At 35.8% G+C, this 22144-nt stretch overlaps 1 protein-coding gene across 13 annotated transcripts in view; it reads right to left on the bottom strand.

Annotated features, from left to right (window-relative positions):
* The window catches only part of HERC1 (HECT and RLD domain containing E3 ubiquitin protein ligase family member 1), a 107557-nt gene that overhangs the window by 690 nt on the left and 84723 nt on the right, over window positions 1-22144 (bottom strand). For all 13 annotated transcript variants that reach the window (XM_075505764.1, XM_075505763.1, XM_075505765.1 and 10 more), the window contains exons 53-77: window positions 20679-20806; window positions 19235-19435; window positions 18229-18359; window positions 17002-17201; window positions 16398-16512; window positions 15706-15852; window positions 15053-15154; window positions 13829-14002; window positions 13216-13509; window positions 12400-12465; window positions 12143-12268; window positions 11365-11503; window positions 10712-10893; window positions 9808-9963; window positions 9197-9319; window positions 8510-8612; window positions 7636-7805; window positions 6086-6224; window positions 5629-5798; window positions 5089-5258; window positions 4726-4891; window positions 3303-3379; window positions 2585-2837; window positions 2192-2344; window positions 886-1191 (exon numbers count right to left, since the gene is read on the bottom strand). In XM_075505764.1, the coding sequence (XP_075361879.1) occupies window positions 886-1191; window positions 2192-2344; window positions 2585-2837; window positions 3303-3379; window positions 4726-4891; window positions 5089-5258; window positions 5629-5798; window positions 6086-6224; window positions 7636-7805; window positions 8510-8612; window positions 9197-9319; window positions 9808-9963; window positions 10712-10893; window positions 11365-11503; window positions 12143-12268; window positions 12400-12465; window positions 13216-13509; window positions 13829-14002; window positions 15053-15154; window positions 15706-15852; window positions 16398-16512; window positions 17002-17201; window positions 18229-18359; window positions 19235-19435; window positions 20679-20806 (3991 nt within the window). The remainder of the gene's footprint in view (window positions 1-885; window positions 1192-2191; window positions 2345-2584; window positions 2838-3302; window positions 3380-4725; window positions 4892-5088; window positions 5259-5628; window positions 5799-6085; window positions 6225-7635; window positions 7806-8509; window positions 8613-9196; window positions 9320-9807; window positions 9964-10711; window positions 10894-11364; window positions 11504-12142; window positions 12269-12399; window positions 12466-13215; window positions 13510-13828; window positions 14003-15052; window positions 15155-15705; window positions 15853-16397; window positions 16513-17001; window positions 17202-18228; window positions 18360-19234; window positions 19436-20678; window positions 20807-22144) is intronic.

Raw genomic sequence — 22144 nt, 5'->3', positions numbered from 1 at the left:
GGGACACTGTTAAGTTGTGAATGAAGCAAAAAATGCAACATACCCATATTTCATTGCTCCCTCCCTTCCTTGCCTCTATTATTCAGCATTTTCACATTCTATCTCAAAATTCCTTTTAAGAGGCAGACTAGCCTCCCTTGTTTACATCACTTGTTTCATCCTTAAGGATGTGCAAAACTACTGCTGTATCACCTGCTCTGTAAATAATTCAACCCACTAATGAAATTCAACTGTTTGAAAAGTTGATCACACTACTATTTAGCAGCCCACTGGAAGATACCAAGCAACATTCAAATTACATACCACAGTGTGCCCTAACATGAGGCAATTTGAGAGACACCTAACCAAACAAGACAGTCAAACCACTGTTATCTTATATTTTGCCAAGTTTTTGATTCATGTAGTTCACAGAGAATGTGCTTTCACTGCACAAAAACCAGAAGTAATGCCAAAGGAATGCATCCTGTATGTAAAGTAATATCCTGTAAACTCATTACAGTGGTTTTAAGACATTCGAGTTCACTAGTGGTCACGTGTTGCCACTTACACAGATTTAAAACTTAAAAGAATGAAAATTATAAAATAAAAAAAAGAGATTGGAACAGAAAATTACTATGGACAAGTTACAATACAAGAAGGTTTGTTTCTTGTGCAAGAACTTGTCCTGACCTCCAATCATGTAACTATAGTAAATGCACCAAATGAATTAAGATGCAATGTTACTTCTACACAATTAAAACGTTTGGTTTTAATAGCTCAGAGCATATCCCATCCCATACTTTCTCTGTAAATTTACAGTTATGGAAACCTGTCTCCTATTGCCAAAGGACAGATTATACTAGACAGGAATAAAAAAACCCCCCAAAATGAGAAACAGCATCTTACCCTATCAACCTTCATTATTTGGAATCGCTGAGAGATATCAGCTGTGTTGGCTGGCAATCGAGATCTTCCTGACACAAACCTCATGAAAAGGACTCTCTCCTCATTTGAAAATTCTTCAAGGGTATGCCAGAACCACTGTACTAGCTGATGCTGCTCATCAACTTCTCTGTATCGCACAACTTTCTTCAGAACTTCAACTGATATTTCTGGCATTCCACAGACCATTTGCTCCAACTGCTTGGCAGTCAGAAGAGACAACAAAGGAACTGGAACAATCCAAGACATTCCTTCTCTTACAGCAGCCACCTATTACCCAAAAAAGAATAGACACGGGAAGTGCAATTTTCTTACCTCTGCCACTTACTGTACCACCCAAATGCAAAAGTAATATATCAGCTGAGAAATGGAATAAAGAGAATTATAGAACATCTGCCAAATACAACCTCCTACACCACGCATCCCCTATAAGGGCTGTACCCTCTCTCAAAACCCTGGAGAGTATTACAGGTATTTTTCATTGTAATTGCACATTAAAGAACATGTTCTGATACAAAACAGAACAACTTAAAAAAGTACAAGTTAGCAGCACAAATGATGATGGCTAAACCAAAAACCTGTGTATATACCATACATCTGAGCTGGAACAAAGTCATATTTGTAAGAAGTCTGTACTTGTTCTAGAAGACTTAGGATTTGGTACCTCTGATGAGAAAGTTACTTTTCCAATGCAGATAATACCATGCATGCATCTATATCTTGAGAAAAAGGAAAAGAATTTTCCTAGCATGTAATTAATGTACTGCTTTCACAAGCTTCACTATACAAATGACAAAATACACAAAAGTATGCAAATAGGTAATTAACACTTCTCAAAACATATCATGAAATATTTGTAGTTTCTGTGCTAAAGCAAAGAGAAATAGTTTTAAGTTAAACAAGTATTTGTCAATAATATTTACTTTAGCTAGTCTCTGTGTTGCTAGAATGTCTAATTACAGTACACAGCATGCACAAGTGCAGGTTATTTTCTCAAGTGGGGCTGACAGTTGCAGTGGGGACACTCTAATGAAAGACAAGTTCTGATTTCTAATGCTCTTTTGTCAACTGAGCGATTACTAAAAAAAATAGGACTAATTTAAAACAAAACCCCAAAACAGTTTGTGGGGGACAAAAAGCCACGGGGATCCAGGCGAGATGCAGAAAGCCAAGCTTTTCTTATTCCCTAATAAACTGTAATGGAAACTTGCATAAATAAAAAATACTGTTCGCATTAACAATGGGGATAGTGTCACTACGAGATTCTTACCTGACGGTCCATTTCATGGAGTCTGTACTCAATTGCCCTCTCCACATATTCTTTCCTGTTTGAAAAGGTAAGTGGGATACTGTTCCCTCCAGGGATTATGGGAACCATTTTACCATCAGCACTTTGGCCAACAAAGGAATCTAAAGGAATCATCTGTTATGCAAAACAGGAAAGATATGTTCAGCGTAAATCACTCTATAGCGATCTAAGTTTATTATTTTACTATCAGTCACCTAGAACCATACTAAGATCACAAACTATTCCAAATATATATGAAGTGCTTGTTATCCCAATAACAGAGACATTGAATTATATAAACACTGGAGTTAAGGTCTATCTGATAAAGTAACTGCTTTCAGAATAAACCTAAAAGCTCCAACCTTCATATCTTACCTCATGGAAATTTTCTTCAGTAATCCCACTGTCTTCAATGTGAAGAATGCTGTTGAGGGTCTGCACATAGAGCAGATCTACCTCCTCCAAATCCTCCAAGATGAGTGGGATACAACAAAGTTGCTTCCAGACCATTGGAGCCAAATGAAGATCTAATGGCTTTTTTGTACGAATAGCTACACCCATGAGAATGCCCAAGAACTTAAACTGCATCAGATGTTCATCTAAACACGCTGAAGGATTAAAGAGAAACCTGAAAAAACAACGAATCAGTGAAAATACTCTAGTATCATTTCTATGCTACTTCATTAGAAGTAAAAGACAAAACATCTCTAAGCACAGCATAATAACTGTCAACACAATTATCAGCAAGGGATGTCCAAATAAGAAGATTATTGTTATCTTTAGCTGTTAAAATAATGGAGGCCAAGATAGGCAGAACTAATCCTGACCACAAAGGCTGGCATTCTTGATGTTACTCTGAATTCTGCCATCAGCAATCCAGGAAGTTCATGTTATTTCCATGCCCTCCTTCCATGCCCTCCCATGCCATAAAACCATGCCCTCTCCTCCACAATTAAGTAACATCACAACCTGAAGGAAAAATATACTAGAGACAATCATGAAGTCTCATCATTTGGTATAAAACAGTTAACAGAAGGTTTAAAAATTTTCACCCACTAACATCTGCAATAAAAGCAAATCCTGGACAACTTACCTATCCCTATTGTAGCCTACTTCAGCTGTAGCATTTGGGGAAGGAATAAGCAGGTCTACTATTCCAGTTTCTAATTCCTTAAAAATCAAAACCAAAAAGCCTTCTTAGACACAGGGATAACAAACTTATTGCAGAAATATGACATTATAGCATCACAAGACAAAATATTCCATTATAGTGATGATTACTTCTTACAAATTAATGTGAAACATTTAACAAAAAGTAAACATGGTAGGGATGATTTTCAGTAATAAAAATATGTTTATGTCAAGACCTGCCTTTTATGTCAGACTATAATGGTTGTTTTACTGTGACTGCTCTGTGATACATTGCTGGTACCTGTTTCAGAAAAAATCAGAAGCCATAAGCTATACACCCTACTGGTGCAGCTTTTTCAAGAACCAAAAATGAAGCAGATTTTTCAATGAGTTCTGTTCTGAACTGTCATCACATATTTAATGTAAACTGTCTAGGAAACTGTCTAGGTAACCCTCATATTTAATGTAAACTGCCTAGGAAAGAACCCAAAAATTACACCTCAAGTCCTTACCTGAATCAACCCTACTCTAGTCTTACAGGCTTCAGAAATTCCATTAATAAACGGAGTTCTTCAGTTTCTTCCATCCTGTGTCCTAACTCTACCTCCAGTGCCAGCTCCAGCACTATCCATAGCTGTTGCCCTGTCCCAGACTAAGCAGATACACTAGTTATCCTCACTAATCCTCATTCTTTGGGTTTTGAGGTTCCTGGAAGATTAAGGAACAACCAAACTTCTCCAGCCAGCATTTTCTTGAATCCTTCTCCTGGCTACAATCATAGTTGTGTCACAGGGCTGACACACACCTTTAAAACTATAAGCAGTACACATTAGCATTGACCAACTTTATCTTAGTCCTGCTAGTCTGAAGCCTTCAGGTGAATCTGAAAAGACAGCTACGTTGACAATAGCAACAATATTCTCATTACAGACAGGCAAAAATGTGCACTTTCTGCTACTGATCTCCTTTCCAGCACTGAACCTGAGAGGTGACACATACGAGAAACACCTGCCTGAGGTTTTCTGTATTGTATGCATGGAATGTACTGTAATCACGGAATACAGTACAACTTCTGTTATAGAAGGCATTAGCTGGACAGAATGGGGGCTGGAAAATGCTCCCATAATGTGAGGGGCCATCTCAGAATTCCAAGGGGCCTACTGTAATACTAGTTATAGTATGGCCTTATGGTATCTCCTTGCCACAATCTAGGAAGATTTATTTATCCTCAGAGACACCGCTAAGTAGGCAGCTCTGGTGTTGTGGCTCAGAACTGAAGAACAAGTATTTGCTAAGCTGCAAAAAGGAAATTTGAAAAATACTAAAAGACAACAGAGAGAACAAAAACTCTACTCAGGCATTTTGAACTAACAGACTTTTCATACCTGACACATTTCCGTAATAGTGTCATCAAACACTCCACCTGCATCATCAGCTCCTTCTCCAACCAGTTTCACCTTCCAGGCACGGGAAGGTAGGCGAAGGTCTGATGCATTCAGCTTTACCACTTGTCTTGCTATCTGTACAAAAATGGGCTTGCATTTCCGACCTCTTTCAAAAAAAAGAAAAAAAAAAAAAAAAAAAAACCAAAACAGACAGACATACAATGTAACTCAAACATGTAAAGGCTACTTGAAGTCACTTGATTAAAAAAGTTGTACAGAAAGAGCTCAGTATGCCAAAAGTTATGCAAAATGTATCAGTATTTGTTTGAGGTCTAATACAATGCCTGTGAAAACAATACTGACCTGGTTGATATCCTTTTCACAGTAATCTGTGGCCCATAGTTTTTCCCCTGAACCATAGTTTTTCCTATAGAGCGTACCATGGGGAGCGTGTATACTCGTGGTGCTAGCAAGGGCCTTAGCTGTCCTTGAACTATTCCCCATGTTCCAGCATTGTAATGAGATGTACTGTTCTGCATGAGAATAAATATATTAATAAAGGATATTAATTCCATTCTTTACAGAATAAAAACCTTCATGATAATCACTAGCACTTCAATGTTTCAGGAAGAAGACAGGTTAGCACTTTTTGTTTCAGTTTTGAGGGCTAGTAAGCTTTTGGAAACTGCAACATTGACATGTCAATGTTAGCATAAATGAAAATATATAACAATACTTTGACAAAGTTTAGTTTAATCCAAATTTATGCTTTTTTTAATTACAAAAACCCTATAGAACCTATTACTAAGATCCATCTTGATCTGGTCAGAAACTCTCTAGTGACACAGCATAACACAACACAGCTAAGCTGTTTTGTTTTTTTTTCTTCAAATGAAATTTTACCTGGTTATTGGGACTGAGGTTAAGTAATCTCCATGAAGAATACATGAGGTCAGAAAAATGGTACAGCAGTCTGAGCCTTGCTCTTACTGTATGAATGCTCACTTCTTTCAGTGCCCCATACTGTGGTGGAATGGCATCAGGTAAACCAAGCTGTAAAGGCACTGAAACACCTACCACAGAAAAAGAAAAAAGCATTATTTCATAAAGGGTAGCTGTACTGCTTTTGGCTGGGATGGAGGTGATTTTCTTTGCAGTAGCTTATGCGGTATATTTAGCTGCCTACTGGATTTAAACCACGACAGCAGCAAAATTAAGAGGCTAAGATCATTTGAAAACTTGCATGGATATAAAACAAAACAAATTTTGTCCCAAATGTTCAGAAGTTCTTGTTGCACTCATCCCCCAGGAAACACAAAGACTAAATCAAATGACCATACAAACAATCTCAGTTCTTTACCTGGAGCTCTTGGTGGAACAGGTGGAGCTGTCCAGGCAGCACTGTGGCAACGTCCTGCTGAAATCTGTCGAACATTCTTGCCTTGCAGGACTGTTATTAGGGTTGGTTCTCTGACATGGTTGGTATGGCCCAGTCCAAGCTGACAATTTATAACAGATGTAAAAGGGACAAAGAAGCATCAACAACTGTGATTATACTTCTAAAACTCTCTAAGCAAAAATTCAGAGCAAATGGTAAAAAATGGTATTAATCTACGCTTATACTGGGATAAAAAATATTTACCGTATATATCTTTTATTGTGCTAGCATTTACCTTTTATTTTCGATAGAATATTGCATCCATACTCAATGGGAGTAGCAGATCTAGGTGTCAAAGAGACCTTAAAACAGCTAGAGATTTTTTGCAAGCTCTTTTGCACATTGAGGAACTAATCTATGCTGCTAAGTCATCTATATTGCACAGTCTCTCTCATGCATAGACAACATAGCTCATGTCTCTTCTGTGCCATTTAAATACCATTTTTGTTCTAGCACATAAATTCCTACAATAGTTCATGAAAACACAATTTGTGTAAAGAGAAAGTTCACTGAAGCTGTTCTGACTTTTTACTAATAGTTTCATATCATATTCTAATTTCATATTCTAAAGGTGAGAATTTCGTATTATAAGAGTATATTTTTTTTTTTAACCAATTCACGTAAAACAAATTTTTTGCACTGCAAGGAAAATCATATAAAACAGGCTGTCAGAATGAAGTTTCTCTGAATCTTTTACCCTAAAAATTTTTTCTCTTCTAGAAACATAAAGTAAGCACCCTATTAAAAAAAAAACAAAACCCAAAAAGGTTCCTGTTCCTCTCAGGAATTATTCTAAACAACTTGCTCAACAACCCTTCTCAAAAACTCAGTCCTGAAATACCAGAGGACAAACTTTGCCCAAACTTCCTGAAACACCAACAGCCAATATATCAAGAGGCTCTTACTTGTAGCACGCAAAACTGTCAAAAAGCTGAAGTCCTTTCAAAAATTTGAGTTATACATGGGGTGAGGGAGGAAAATGGACTTTTAAGGGCAGGGATAAAATTAGGGTCCCAAAGAAAAGAGAGAATTTATTATTTACTAATTTTTTTTTCTGACGTTAAAAATTTACTCCCTAAAAAAAGTTACTTTATATTTTCTTTACGAAAAGCATCTAAAGAGTTCACAAATCTGATTGACACCAACCATAAATGTTATGATGTTGAAGAACTTGGTGACAGCTCAAGAATTAGGTAAAAATTTGTAATTTTTTAAAAAAGTTTCGATTAGAATAATTTGGGTAGGACGTTTTCAGTGCTTTCCCAAACTACTACCGTGTAAGAGCATAGGAAATAAAAAAGAAAATAATGGAAATGCCTAAAATGTTATTATGGCTGCGGGGGGTGGGGTGGGTGGGTGTAGAACAGAAATAAGAGCTTTCTTTTCCACCAAAATACAGATATTCCAACCACATCTATAAAGTGCAATTATAGCCTTATAAACGTTAGAAATAAACAGGGAATAGTACATACCTGCCCTTCAGAGTTGCTACCCCAAGCATATACATCCCCTGTAGATGATAAAGCTAGTGTATGCTCTGCTCCTACAGCTATGTCTTCAATGAAGATTCCTGACAGTACTGGAACTTGTTGAGGTCTGTTGTGATTTCGAGCTCGACCTTCTGGCAAACCTATCAGGCGATCTAAAATTGCAAGCACATGTCTCTATATGTAAAGAACATTAAAAAGTTAATTTTACTTGCAGGCAGAATTCAGGGAGCGAGAAAAAGCAACTCTACATACTCCTGGAATGGGGAAAGAAGTGCAATTGGTTAAAGAGAAATCTAGTGTGTGTCTTCTACAAAACAGTGCTTCCTACACTGCTCATTAACATTGCTAAAGCTGTTGTTTTCACTTTAAAGTCTGAAACAAGATCAAATTCTATTAAAACAAGACTTCTAGATCTAAAAGCATGGTTTTGTAACACATAGGAATTAACTGACTTGAGAAGTTTAAACACGTTTAATTCAGTGCAGTTGGAAATTCTCCTGTCCAGATTTTTAAACAACTTGTGTAGGCATATACTTTACTAGACAAAGTAAACTTCTGAGTAACCCAATGTTTTTGGACAATGTGAAATTCAATGAAGTTTTAGGAAAACACTCTTCAAAAAGTAAATTAGTAAATTGAAAGGCTATGCTGAGATCAAACTAGATAAAGCTACAAATGTAGATCTTAGGCCTATGTTAAAATAGCATTGTTGAAGTTCCAAAATTCAGATTAGGTCACCACAAATCTGAAAAGTAGCATTAGGTCAGTCTTATAAATATGTCTTAATATTCTTCCTTTTCACTTGCAATACACACAAACCTATAGATGGAAAGGTCCAAAACCAAGATTGTCCTACCTTGTCCAAAAGTATACACATGACCATCTTTTGTCAGTGCAACAGAGAATTGGGTTCCACAGGCAACTTTTTTAATTCCAATTCCACAAAGAATATCCACTTTCTAAGGGGTAAGTGAAAGGAAAAAGAGCTTTGGTATTATGAAGATATAAACAGAAAGCAAACATGAATGTAAACTGTAACTTCTGCTTCCAAAAATAAATTTTATAATTCCCAGTGTGCAATGCATACATTGTAGGATTACTCTAATTAATGCTTGTAAATCAATACAGGAAACTGAGACAGTTTTCTCTTTTTCTTTAATGGAACTAACACCTTATTCTACGTACAATGATTCAAAATACCTTTCATGTACTAGGAGTGCGCGGGAAGTGGCATGGGAGGAAGTAGATGAGCGTGTAAACAACCTTCCCCCCAAATTCCAAAATAAGAAAGCTCTCCTCTTTAAGCTAATCCTAAGATTTTCACTATTTGTATTGCCACTGAGATAAGGTCACTATTATTTACGTGAAATCCTTTAAAGTATCAGGCTCAGTATAACATATCATCATAATTATTTATGCTAGACTGTATTAGAACAGTATAATGGATGGAATTAATAATTTAACTTCTGCAAATTACACTCTGAACACTGTGTAACACGCACTGAAAATTTATGCAAAGAATAATTTCTCTATGAATTCTAACCTGCGGTGAGGATTTTGCAGTGGAATTTCCCAAACCAAGTTTACCATAATCTCCATCTCCAAAAGCCCAAACCATTGAGCCATCTGTTGACACAGCTACAGTATGATTGAGTCCACAGGCCACCTGGTTGAGAGAAATATGTTATTACCACAGTTTTTGCTAACTTACTACTAACTCAAACACCCGAACTACCTTTAAGAAAAGAAAAATTGTGTTTTAAAAAATAAGTATCCTTTTAAAACCATTAAAACCTCCATTGCTTATTACAGTGTTTTAAAGACATTTAGGACCACAGTAGTATATTTTTTAGCTCCTAGAACCAAAGGATAGTATTATGCTACACATGCTCATTGTTTAAGAATACAAAATCGCTCATGAATTCACGCTTAAAAATACCTGAATCTTGAATGTTAAAACGTTAAAGAATATGGGCAGTTTTGCAGAAAGAGGATCAAAAGAGTCAGGAAAGTAATTATTTAAAAAACTATGCATAGTCAAATTCTGCCATCATAATCCAAATAAAAGGCAAGGTCAAAAAAACCAGAACACTTAAATATGCTGAAAACATCAGTTTAAACAAAGATACATCGCTAGTTTTAGATAAACCATGCCTGTCCAATCTGGTAACCTTCCAGCGCTGTCACTCTTTCTGGAAGTTTCTTATTGGAAGTATTTCCAAGTCCTAATCGACCATAATCACCGTTTCCAAATGTAAAAAGTTTGCCATCTGCTGTAACCACAGCTGAGTGTTTGAAGCCACATGACATCTGGAAGCAAAACAAACATATTTTTACAGACATTTTAAATTTTGGGGGAAAACTGTATTAGCTATTACATGTAAATATGTAATAACAACTTTTCCTCCCCTGAAATATATTCACTTTATAAAGAGTTAAAATATAGATATTTTAGTACTAATGATTTCTCCAACAACCTATCTCTTATTCTTCTCAATGGTAACGTTGAGGAGAAGGACAGGTGGGTATCTGCATGAAGAAAGGCTTTCAGGTATTTTATTTATTTATTTTTACCAGCTACTGCCTTCTGCAAACAGACTGCTTTTGTTGTACTAATATTTTGTATTTTTATAAAGAAACCTCCAGTCAAAGCCAAATATGTTTTTGTGCATTGTTATAATGCACACTTAGTACTTAGGAGGAGGTCTCGGCAACTAGTTTTGCAGGTCAAAGACACCTGACGAGGACCAAGCGAAATTTCTAAATCGTGTCTGTATTTTGACAATCTTTTGATCATCCCTCTCTTCCATGCTCTTTCTAATTTTCAGTCTTCTCCAGTAACAACTGTCAATTAACATCACACATCAACAATGAACTCTGTGATATTAATATCCTTCAACTGGAAATTATCAACTTGGCTCAAATGCTCAGAGGAGTAAAAAGTTGTCTGTTTTCATTCAGTGAATTCAAACTGTCAAGACTGATAATGGTTTGGGAATGTTCCTAGCACTAGGTTACCATGCCTACAGTTTGTAGGAGACAAAAAATATTTTGGAACCTGCACCACTTCTTCTCCTTGCAGAGCCTCTATTTGTCTAGGCCTGCGCTGTCTGTCGCTGTTCCCATGTCCCAGTTTGCCATAATCTCCATCTCCCCAGCTAAAGACTTCCCCACTTTCTGTTAAAGCCATGGAATGTCCATCAGATCCACAAGAGGTCACCAGCTGTGTTACAACAAAGCCTGTTAAAGAAAAATGAGAAAACAAAGTTTAGAATAAATTATAATAAACTGTTAACATACATTTATCCAAGTGCCCCTAGTGGTAGCCAATTAAGTTTGGGGAAAGGAACCAACCACAATAACAGTTTTCTTGTTATAACAATTTACTTAGTTTTATTTTGAACAAAACCTTTGTCTTCTCATGTACAACCTATGTTTCTGGCCTACCATTAGTTTTGAAATTAAATGTTCCTATCTTGAGCAAATACTTTTCCCTGAAGCCTTCTTAAAATTAAGGATTTTTAACATATTACTACTTAAATCTTAAAGAGAAATAAACACCTAGTTTATTTGTTCAATTTTTTAATTAAAGACTACAATATTTTAATGTGTTAATCTGCAAAAATAGCATCAACACAAATAATTACATTAATTACAAAAATGCTTATTTGTGCTTTATCAATTGACTCATTTCAAACCCAACAATTTTACCTTGCAGTGCTGAAATGACTGTTAACACATGAAGATCATCAGAATTTCCTTGTCCCAGTCGCCCATAGCTCCCTTCTCCACAAGCCAAAACTGTGCCATTGGCTTGAATGACAAAAGTACAATTCTGACCACAAACCACCTAGTTTAGAAAGACACAAAGGAGTTTTAATGATCTTTGTGTTAGATGCAGCAACGTTGTAATACCTGCATTACAATGTACAATCTTCTTTTTAAATTTTTTTTCTTTGTAATTAGATCAGGACAACAGACTTTTTTCACACTGCAAATACCTGTGTGACTACACTATTAACATAAGACTTCGCTTACTCCATGTTTAACGAAGTTTTCTTACCCAATCACATAATAATAAAAATTACTTCACTGAAACTTGCTACTAGTTTTGGCAAACCTCCCAGTGAGAGAAATCCCAATATACTCCTATTTGAGATTTAGTTTTGACGTTTCCATACTAAATGTCAATGTTACTATTTCAGAAAACAAAACTGGCACATGTATTATGTCAAAGCTGTGCAGGTATTTTCAAATCATGCTCATATCAAACAATTTTGTTTTATCAGATTTCAGTGGCTTCTTGGTTTGAATTTGTCAAATAATTAAAGACTTCCTCTTTAGGGAAAATACATGTTTTGGGGTTACTTTACAGTAAACTCAAACAACAAATTGAAAAGACATTTAGAGAGAGATTTTGACAAACTGTACAAACAACACATGCTAAATCATTAAAAATAGAAGCACATGACTGTTTTCAAATGATTACCTGCTGAGCCTGAGAGAATGAAGGTGCTGCTACTGGTATCATGACATTTCTACCAGCTTCAGCTAACTGCCCATGTCTTCCTGCTCCCCACAGATACACGTCACATTTGCCTCCCAAGTGCCAATCCTATGGAATAGCATGGAATAATGCTTTAGAACAAGAGTACTTTCAATAGCTTATGATGTTTAAAAAAAATAACAAAAAATGTAACACACCCCACCCCCACCCCCCCCCCAATCCCCATCAATTCTACTAACCTCTGGCCTTGACGTTGCCCAAGACATTATCTGTTCATCCATACCATTGATCCATTTACTGTTATCCTACACAACAAAAGCCACAGTTACCACACTCAGTTCAGGAGATGCACATTATTTTGCTGTTATGTAATACATACTTTCCTTTCAAACTAAGAACAATATTGACATTCAAATTATTCTAAACGGTATAGCAGTAAGAATGAATGTGTGCAGACTCAAATACTTTATTTTTGTCCATAGGCCAAGTTTATTTTCCTACTACAGCTATCTAGCAATGACACTGTTATCCATGACTTGCAATCAAAAAATTCATAATGAAGTAATCTTTTTCTATTTACTGATGCCTAGGGCTTTCTGAGGTTTTAATTGCAAACACTGGCTTAAAATATTATAAGCTTGCCGATAAAAAATTCTTAATCAAAAATTTCTATTTTGGTTTACATATCATAACAAGTCATAAAGATACTTGACACTAGCAAAATTATTCAGTGTAGAAATATGCCAAAATATTACTCCAAAAATAGTATTGTAAAGCTCTACATTTCTTGCTTCTATCGCATCTGAAAACTACTGTCACAGTTTTGTTTGTTGTTTTGTTTTTTTAACATGCAACTGACTTGCGCTCATGACTACACACAGAGGGAGCAATCTTTACAGTATATTCTAAACAGTTAATTAAAAAATAAACTTACATTTATTGCTGGTGCTTATATTAATGAATATAAATCTTTATAGTTCAGAGATGTTAACTGCATCATACCATATGCTCAGTAACAACATGCTTCGCTGTTGAGACAATATAGCGCATTTTACCATTAGGAGGGTAAGCTCATCTTCTGGAACAGGCTCCAGGTCCGGAACAGTAAAGGATTCTGGGAACTGTGCTCCCTTGGCCAGGGCTTCAGCAGCTTTTATGGTAGTAGAGAAACACTCTAGCCAGGCCCATTCTGTGGGATTCCAGGCTGAAGGATCAGGGAGGCAGTTCTGGTGATGAGGTGGTACCGGGGGATTGCACAAGAGCTGATCTAGGTGAAGGCCCACAGCAAGTGATGCCAAGCACTGCATATAAGGACTATGAACAAGCTGGTCTCCACAAACAACATGGGGCTAAAGGTGAGGGGAGTGGGAGAGAGAAATTGAACATGCAAAGTTAGAAGTACATATTAAACAACTCAGAAACAGGAGTCCTTCAAAGCTAGTCCTGTAGAAAAATACTTCCCTCCATGTTTAATCAAATTTTTTCTAATATTTTAAATATTCTCAAATTAGGAGACTACTAGATTTGAGAATACTGAAAGACATTTGCAAACAGGCTTTAGAAAAGTCTTCTAGGTTCTCTGTGGTGAAAGACTGAAATTCAGCTGAGATTCAAATAGTGACCTCATGTCAGACATGAATTTTAAATGTTCGCATTAGCTCTTCTTACCTTTTCGTAAGCATACTGTTCCTGAAGCATTATTGGCAAACGTTCCAAGAAAGCTCGCATGCAAGGAGCCATATTTAATCCCAGAACTCCTTGCTGTTTCAGTGCAGTCCTACATGTTGCAAGGACGTGATTGGAAGATACCCACTCTGATGTACAGTTCACTACCAACACATCCTGTTTAACAGCAGTCACAAGACACATTAGAAATTAAAAATTCATAAAGCAAGATTATTCAGCTCCATTGATTTATCACCAATTATCTTAGTTTCCACAGGGGCCAGAAAACACACAAGCTTTAACATTTTTGTTTCTGTTGGTGAATAATCTGCTGACGAATGCTATGGAGTAGCCATCTCCATTTGCTACTTCCTCAAATTCCCATGGCAACACTACAATTATCACTCCAGGGAAGAATACAAACATGGTAATAAGCAGAGTTCATTTCAGTGAATGCTGTAACCTTAGTTTAGTATTTAGCCTAGGTGTAACCTTAGTTTAGGATTGCCTTGTCATACGACCTTTAATATTAAAGTCGGAATTCAGAAAAGACTTTCAAAAAATCCCAAAATACTTAGAACCACATGCAGCATGACTCTACTAACAGGAGTCATAACTTGTGCCGTAGTTATCTTCATTCACAAAAAATACCATCTTTTGGAATAATCAACTGTTATGAAACTTCTGTTCAGATGCCAGCAGCTCCTGACACAGCAAACATTGAAGTAAATTCTGCTGCTCCTTAAAAATTTCTGAGGTTGAGGCTGCTTTATATTAAGTTAGATCACTGAAGTATCTTATTTGCTGGGGGAAATGAAACATTTCTTCATGCTGCATAAAGGGAAAAAAAATTAAAATCTGTCTTCCGCCTATTTTCCTTGTCCATTTACGGCTGCTGCCATTAAGCAGAGAGCTGATGTAACTGGTGTGCAGCATCCTTTATAGCCACCGGCTCAGAAGGATTCCACCCTGCCCCCTCAAATTAAACATGGGATACTATTAAAAAAAACCCAGTCTTTTTAGGGTCAGGTTGATAGTTGAAAGCCAAAACAAAGTGTCTTGAAAATGTAATAGAGGTAGAGAGATGTTTCTATCTGCATATTTAAAAAAAAAAAAAAAAAAAAAAAAAGAAAAAGAAAAGAAAAGAAAGGAAAAATACAGACAGACAAATGGCATTTTCTTTTAGTAAAAAAATTGAAAGAACATTACTTTAACACATAGTGTCACCTTTGATCTGTTAGAGCAAGCAGCTACTCCAACTTCAGGTATCCATACTGCAGTCTGAATAGCTCCAGAACCTATCACAACACTCTGTAATACTGAACCATCCTAAGGAAAGAAATGTTTTCAGTCAGTGTGTATACACAGCTACTTTTCTGTTTAAATGCATACAATCACATTCCTAAGGGATGATATTCTCCAAAGCTGTTCAATAACTATTTAAAAACTGAAATGTTTATATGAAAAGCAAAAAAATATCTAGCATTTTTATCATACTAAGGAGATAACATAACTAAGGATTTAGCAGTGTTCAATAATCCACATTATGTGACTGTTGGAAAAGTTCTCAAAGGAAGAGAATGTTGTTCCCAACTATAAAGACAGAGTGACTGGTTCTGCAAAGCCTAACTAACGTGACCAAGCCTACAGCATGAATCAACAGTAGAACCATAAAATATAAAATACTTCCATGTTAAGTAAAATTTCAATTTATATTTTATTATTTATAATTTTATACCATTATTTTATACCATGCTTTCTCTAATTTTTCTAACATACGGGGGGGGGGGGGGGGGCGGGGGGGCTAGTCTGATGCCTTGGCCATTTTAGATACTCATACTAAAAAAAAAAAAATCATGCCACATCAAAGATGATCTTACCCGTAAAGACCAAATATTCATGAGACCACCAAGTCCACCAGATACTAATGCCAGTCCATCAGGACTGAATGCAACAGTCCGAACAGGAGTAATATGTCCTCTCAGCTGAAATACACACTTGACTTCTACTGCTTTTCTGTATGCATCCTGCAAATTATTTCATAGTTATGGAACACTGTGAACTATTTACAGAAAACGCAATAGCATAACAGCTTCTGTATTCTGCAATAAATACTAATCATCTGTAGAGATGCAGTAATTTCCATAAGGTAATACAAAAGACCAATACTATGATCATATTTTATAAATATCTTTATCACATTATCTTTTCTCCCCTTACAAAGTGCCCTCAACATTACAATTTACACAAGTGAAATTAATCTTGACTTAATTTTATCTAGAAACAATTTTGAACTCTTATTAAATTTTAGTATAAATTTATCAACTTTAAAAAAAAATGAAAACAGATCAAAATATACTCTTTAGCCAAATAAAATTCATTTAAACCTGTGATTTTTTCATTTCCTGTTCTGAAAATGCCTACACATATATAAATGCAATATAAACTTTTTTTAGCAAATGTCTTCTCTCAGGAAATGTTGAGATTTGAGCAACTTGCTCACACTCCTCTCCTCCCCCAATTTCAGAATGAGCAGAAAGAATTTCTTAAACACCAAGTTTACTCCGTTTACCTTGGCACTTGTTTCTTGGTCCCACCATCCTTCTGAGCAAGTTGAGCTGGCCTGCATTGTGATTACTATGTCCTGGGGAACAGTCCAGACACACACCAAGCCATTGTGGCATCCTCTAAAGGAAGTCAGGATAGATCACAAAACCAAAATAAAGGTATTAACTAAAAAAACATCAGTGGTCTGGTATTAACTTAAAATATCAGTAGTCTTCACCACCTTCCTATAAAACTATATTGTATCAATTAACCTAATGTGGAAAGGCATGTTCCCAACAGATAAATGCATTTTTTCCTACTCCCCTCCACCCCTTAGCTTTTCAGTTTTTACTAACACCATATTCACCAAAAAAATATTTGGATGAAACAAAAAAATTTCAAGCAGGACCATCATACACGTCTCATGGCATGGAGAAAACAGCTGGTAACGTGACCAGAGCCACTCTTCCCATTTGCATTCTGAAGCCTTATGGATCTCATGACAACTGGCTTACTGAATTAATATTATTTTTAAAAAAAAGACAAAAATTTTCTTTGCTCTGGACACTAAAGACTGGTTGAAAAGACCTGCAAAAAAGCTACAAAAAAAATTAGAAAAAAATACATACGTAGCTAGTAAAAGCTGCAACTTGGGTCCCTTCCCTGGAAGAGCACACCAGGCAATGCCATTCACAAGAGCTGGATGGGACAGTGAATGCAGACGTCTCCAACATCCTCCGATATATCCCCAGAGTTTCACTGTTTCTTCTTTGGCACATGTCAGAAGAATCTTACCAGTTGGATCCCACTTCATACTAACAATCATATCCTATTGGATTTAAAAAAATTAAAAGTCAGTCTGAAGTAACAGTAAGAACACAGAAAATTTAATTCTCAGAGCTAATGTAATGTTTCATTATTAATAACAAAGAATATTTTACTCAAATAAATCGTTACAGAGATACTGAGTTGCAATTACGAAATCATAACGATACTTTTCAGAACTATCGGATTAAAATAAAATCCTAGGTTTGTGAGAGAAACTAAAGGGAAAACGAAGAAAAAAATTGTTCTCTTTTCATTGCACGCCTTTCTTGATTTTTTTTCCCCAAAGAAGTAGACAATTTTTCCTTCTTTTTTTATATTATGAAATCATAGTATGAATTACCTTAACGGTACATGGTTCATAAACATATTAGGCAATGGGCCAGATGTAGCTTTGAGTCTGAGGTAGGAAAGAACAGCCCACAGTGGAAAAGGCAAGTATAGTTTTATTGTCACAGCATGCTCACTTCTGTGACTACCATGCTTCAGATATCAAGACCAGTTCACAGAAGCACTCAAGATGCTTTTACTACACCTACACTTCAGGAATTCTCCTCTTAGCCTAACAAATAATTTATGGAATATTAATGCCTTAATATTACATACTAGCCTCACCTTTGCAGCTGCATATTTAGAAAAACATCTTTTGCTTTGCACAGGGACTTAAGCTTTACAAAAATGACATAACCAAAATTAAAATTTATTACGAGCACTTTTACAAAATAAAAGAACTACAGTCTTTTAAATCCAGACATGCATAGCTGTGTCCTTAAGACACTTCTGTCGCTGTATGTACATACACTTCACAATCTCTAATAGCAAAAAAGGCTACAAAATTTATTTTTCTTTTTTTTTTAATTTGGTAGACTGTTCCTTTAAAATATAGTGTTTAGTATATGTATCAGAAATAGGTATGTGTTCTTAGAATAATCTGCACTTGACTTTATAAATAGCTTTCAAATACAGAAGATAGCTTAAACAGATCTTTACCTACACAAATTATACATTAGTTTAAAAAAGACTAATTCTACCTTATGTGCATCAACTAGAACGATTCCTCCTTTTTCAAGTGGTTCCTTTGTTCCTATTAGCAATTTTCCATCTGAATAGCCAACTGCAAACGGTCTGTCTTCACTGAACCAGGCAAGGCATGTGACAGACGCTACGTAAACAGACAACACAAAAATTAAACTAAATTGAACTTCACTCCTGCCAAAGAGATTTTTGCAGTGCAATTATCTAAAACATGAAGTGCATAACAACTTCCCCCACCACAAAGGTTACTTAATATACTTTTGGTCTGAAAATTTTCTTGAATTTGCACGGTAAAGCTAAAACTGAGTGCCACTGTAATGACAGCTGTTGAGATGATTTTGTAATAGTTTTTCATTCTTCTTCTTTTTATTAAAATAATTGAATTTATATTCCTGACATGGTGAAAAGAACTACGCTAGGGAAAAGAAAAAAAAAGTAGACTGAATCCTATACATGTATCCAAGATAGGGATGCTTCTAAGAAAAGCACTGAAAACAACTGGAGCCTTTCTTAGCATGTAGATATTGCGTCACTTGATTCTGCCAAAAAACCTGAAAATTTCCTGAAGAAGCAATATGCAAAACCACACAATGCTACCAAAGACGTGCTACTTGATGTTCCCTGGGACTGGAACTACAAAGGAAAAATGGCAATAATTCAGTAATTCAAATGACACTGACTACATGCTATGTGTAGACAGAGCAGACACTGCAGGGAATCTATATTGATTTTATACAATGGCAAGGAATGTCAGGACTTGACTAGGTTGCTACAAACTGTTTGCCTCTGCTCTAGGGGAATCAGGGTGCAGATGCAGATCCCACAGACTTTTCTCCTCCCATGAATGCAAGGGAATGATGCTTGCAGGTAAAGTACCAGAAGTCATATCCCATGAACAGTAATAAAAAATTGAGATTATATGCTTGCTTAATAAAAAAAAAAAAGGGGAGGGGGGGAATTAATAACTTTAATTTCTACTTAAATACTGATACAGTCACCTACCATCCTTTCTGTAGCAGTGTTCCAGTTCTAGCCGGTGCATGGTTGAAATATCTACAACTTCAATAAGACCAAGAGATCCATCCATACGACCAATTAATAATAATTCTGGAGCATCTCCTGTCCATGTTGCAGCTGGCCCTTCTTCTGGCCAAGCTAGAGCAGATACCCAGTGAGGCTGAAGATCTAATAATCCTTTTCCTCCTAGGAGCCCAAAAAGTCTTTTAAAACTACTTCATCTTCATAAAGAAAAGAAAACAACAAAAATACTTTCCATAGGAAAATATCAAAAGATCCTATTTAGAGCTAGGACATACTACAAATTCATGTAAATTACAAGCCTATGAAGCAATGGTCCACTGATCTATGCAGACACAAAATCTAGCTAACAAATCTCAATTATTAGTCAAGTTACACAGTTTTTAAGGAAGCAAGCTAAATTCTTCAATACTCAGTCAATTTATACTTTTCCTGTGGACTGTCTATTAGCATGGGCAGTGTAACTGCTGATTTTCATTAAATGCAAGACAACAGAATGAAGTTTCAGAGATTACAAATGACAAAGTGATTAATAGTGTTCCTCTCACAGGAGTTCTAAAGGTATTATGCTGGATTAGTCAATTGCAGCACAAATGACAGTAAAAATGTAAGAGAATCCACTTAAAGATGCTCACAAACTGAGCCAAGGAATTGGAAAGGGCCACTCCTGGATCAGGTTCAGTTCTCTCTTATCACAATGCAATCTCATAAATTTAGCTAATTCATTTTATAGTATTTCTTCCCCAGGTGTCATTCCTCCTTATAAAATATAAGATCACAATCTTTTGAACATTAGAAACTTTCTTGAAATTATTCACAGCCAATTTATTTACATTTCTTCTTGTGTCAACACTATCCATTTGCTTACATAGCTGCTTTTTCTCCCTGGGCTTCTCCTAGAGTTTATCTTCCTAATGTATTTATTTATAAGCTTCCTCCTCCAAGACTCTTTTGCTCAAATAAATAAATCAAGCTCACTCATTCTACTCTCATTAGAAGACAATTCCATCCAGCTGATCACTCTAGCAGTCCTTCCCTCCACCTGTTTCAGGCAATTTTCGCATTCTCCCTATTGCATATAGAAAGGTAATTCTTGCAGACTATAGGAAGATAGTATTTACTGACAAAAATTGCTAAGAGTGATCAAGCCTCAAACCTAAACACTTCTGATTCAACAAGGACTCATATGCTGCTCAGTTTTCTACTGAATTAATTGTAAATCACACATCTATTTATGCTTAGTGCCTTCCTCTAATTAAATAGGTTTACAAGATATTATGGAAGATAGTAGGCATTTAAACTGGAGAGAACACACAGTTAAATACTTGGGTAAACAAATATTTAATAACTTAGCAGCTTCCCTAGAAATATGTTGTATCATAAGTGTCACAGGTAGCTAAGAGCATACCATTGACTTGCCATATGTTCACCATCTTTTCCGTAGCTCCAGCCAGATACTTGCCACTGATGCTCCAACAGACAAGAGACAAACTAAGGTCACTGGGTGATCCCAGACTTTCTTCAGAATCACCTTCTCTACAATAGAATAAAATAATGCAATTTAAAAAGGGCATTTTCTTTAAGCAGGCAGGAAAACACAGAATTCATGAAATATCCGAGTTAAAATCTGGAGTCCTCCTGCCATCACTGCAGATTTACATAATAAATTTTTCTGCTCATAGTTCTATATTCTATTTAAAACCACTTCAAATTACAGAATGAGATACCAGTTATTTCCACAGTAAGAAATTTGAAGTTAGGTTTCAATTAGAAAAATAAGTAACTATCTTTAACTTCAACTATTTGTATCTCAAATTTAACATCTTTGGTGAGGGCAAAACTTTCTGGGAAGTCATTAAATGAAACAGAATAGCTTGGACAAAAGAAATGAAAGAGGTACATCTTGCTCTCAGTTCTAGCTTAAACTCTTCCTCCTGTTACAACGTTGTTACACTGTTCTAAAATTCTATTTTAAAGCTTGCTTTCACTAACTGTAATGGGACCACTGGTATGTTTTATTGCCCTTAAGGTCATACACAACAGGCACAGTTTTTACTGATTTTACTAACAGGAAAATGAAGCCTGTAATATTGCCAGGATACATATTGCAGGCCAAATACTGAATCACCCCTGTATTTTTGAAGATACAGAAGGCATACCTTTGGTGCGTTCTTGCTTAACCAGGAGATATTTAATTTGTGAATACAGCAGGTAATAGGATGTTGTAACTGTTATTAACAACATTAACTTACTAACATAACAGATGTAACAATATTAACATAAAATGTTAACATAACAGGTAGTAATACTGTGTCAGGGAATAGTGATCTAGTAGCATTTAAATAACGTTCCTCTGAACTCAGAAAAACAAAAAGTATTCTCACAGGAGGAGGAGATAATTCTGTCACAAAGAAGGGATAATGCCTTTTCATCTGCTCATCTCTAAGGGCTAAAAAAAATAATTCTACCTTTAAAGATGAACTGGCACTTACCCACTGCAATAAAGAATACAAATAGAATTGTGTTGCATTTGTATTTAAAGTCATTATTGAGATTGTTAGCAATGAAGCCCATGAAAGTACTGAATTCTGAATTTACTCTACAGGAAGCACACTTTTCTGCCACATGAATAATAGAATATCCCTGTAAAAGGAAGATGCTGCCCTCATTACTACCTTCCAAAGTCAAGTTACGTCATTCCGTTTATTCCTTTTAAGGCATCACCTAACAATAGCAAGCAAACAACAACTAAAACAACCACTAAGAAATCATCATGAAACAACGTTCTAGTTCACTATTGTTTCTTCATTCTCCTCAGTTAAACTCACCTAAGCTGTACTAAAGAATTAGATTTTATCTTTTCTTTTTCTTTCT

This window comes from Mycteria americana, chromosome 6 (assembly GCF_035582795.1).
Source record: "Mycteria americana isolate JAX WOST 10 ecotype Jacksonville Zoo and Gardens chromosome 6, USCA_MyAme_1.0, whole genome shotgun sequence".
In the NCBI taxonomy this organism is placed as follows: domain Eukaryota; kingdom Metazoa; phylum Chordata; class Aves; order Ciconiiformes; family Ciconiidae; genus Mycteria; species Mycteria americana.
This window is presented reverse-complemented; position numbering and strand designations above follow the sequence as displayed.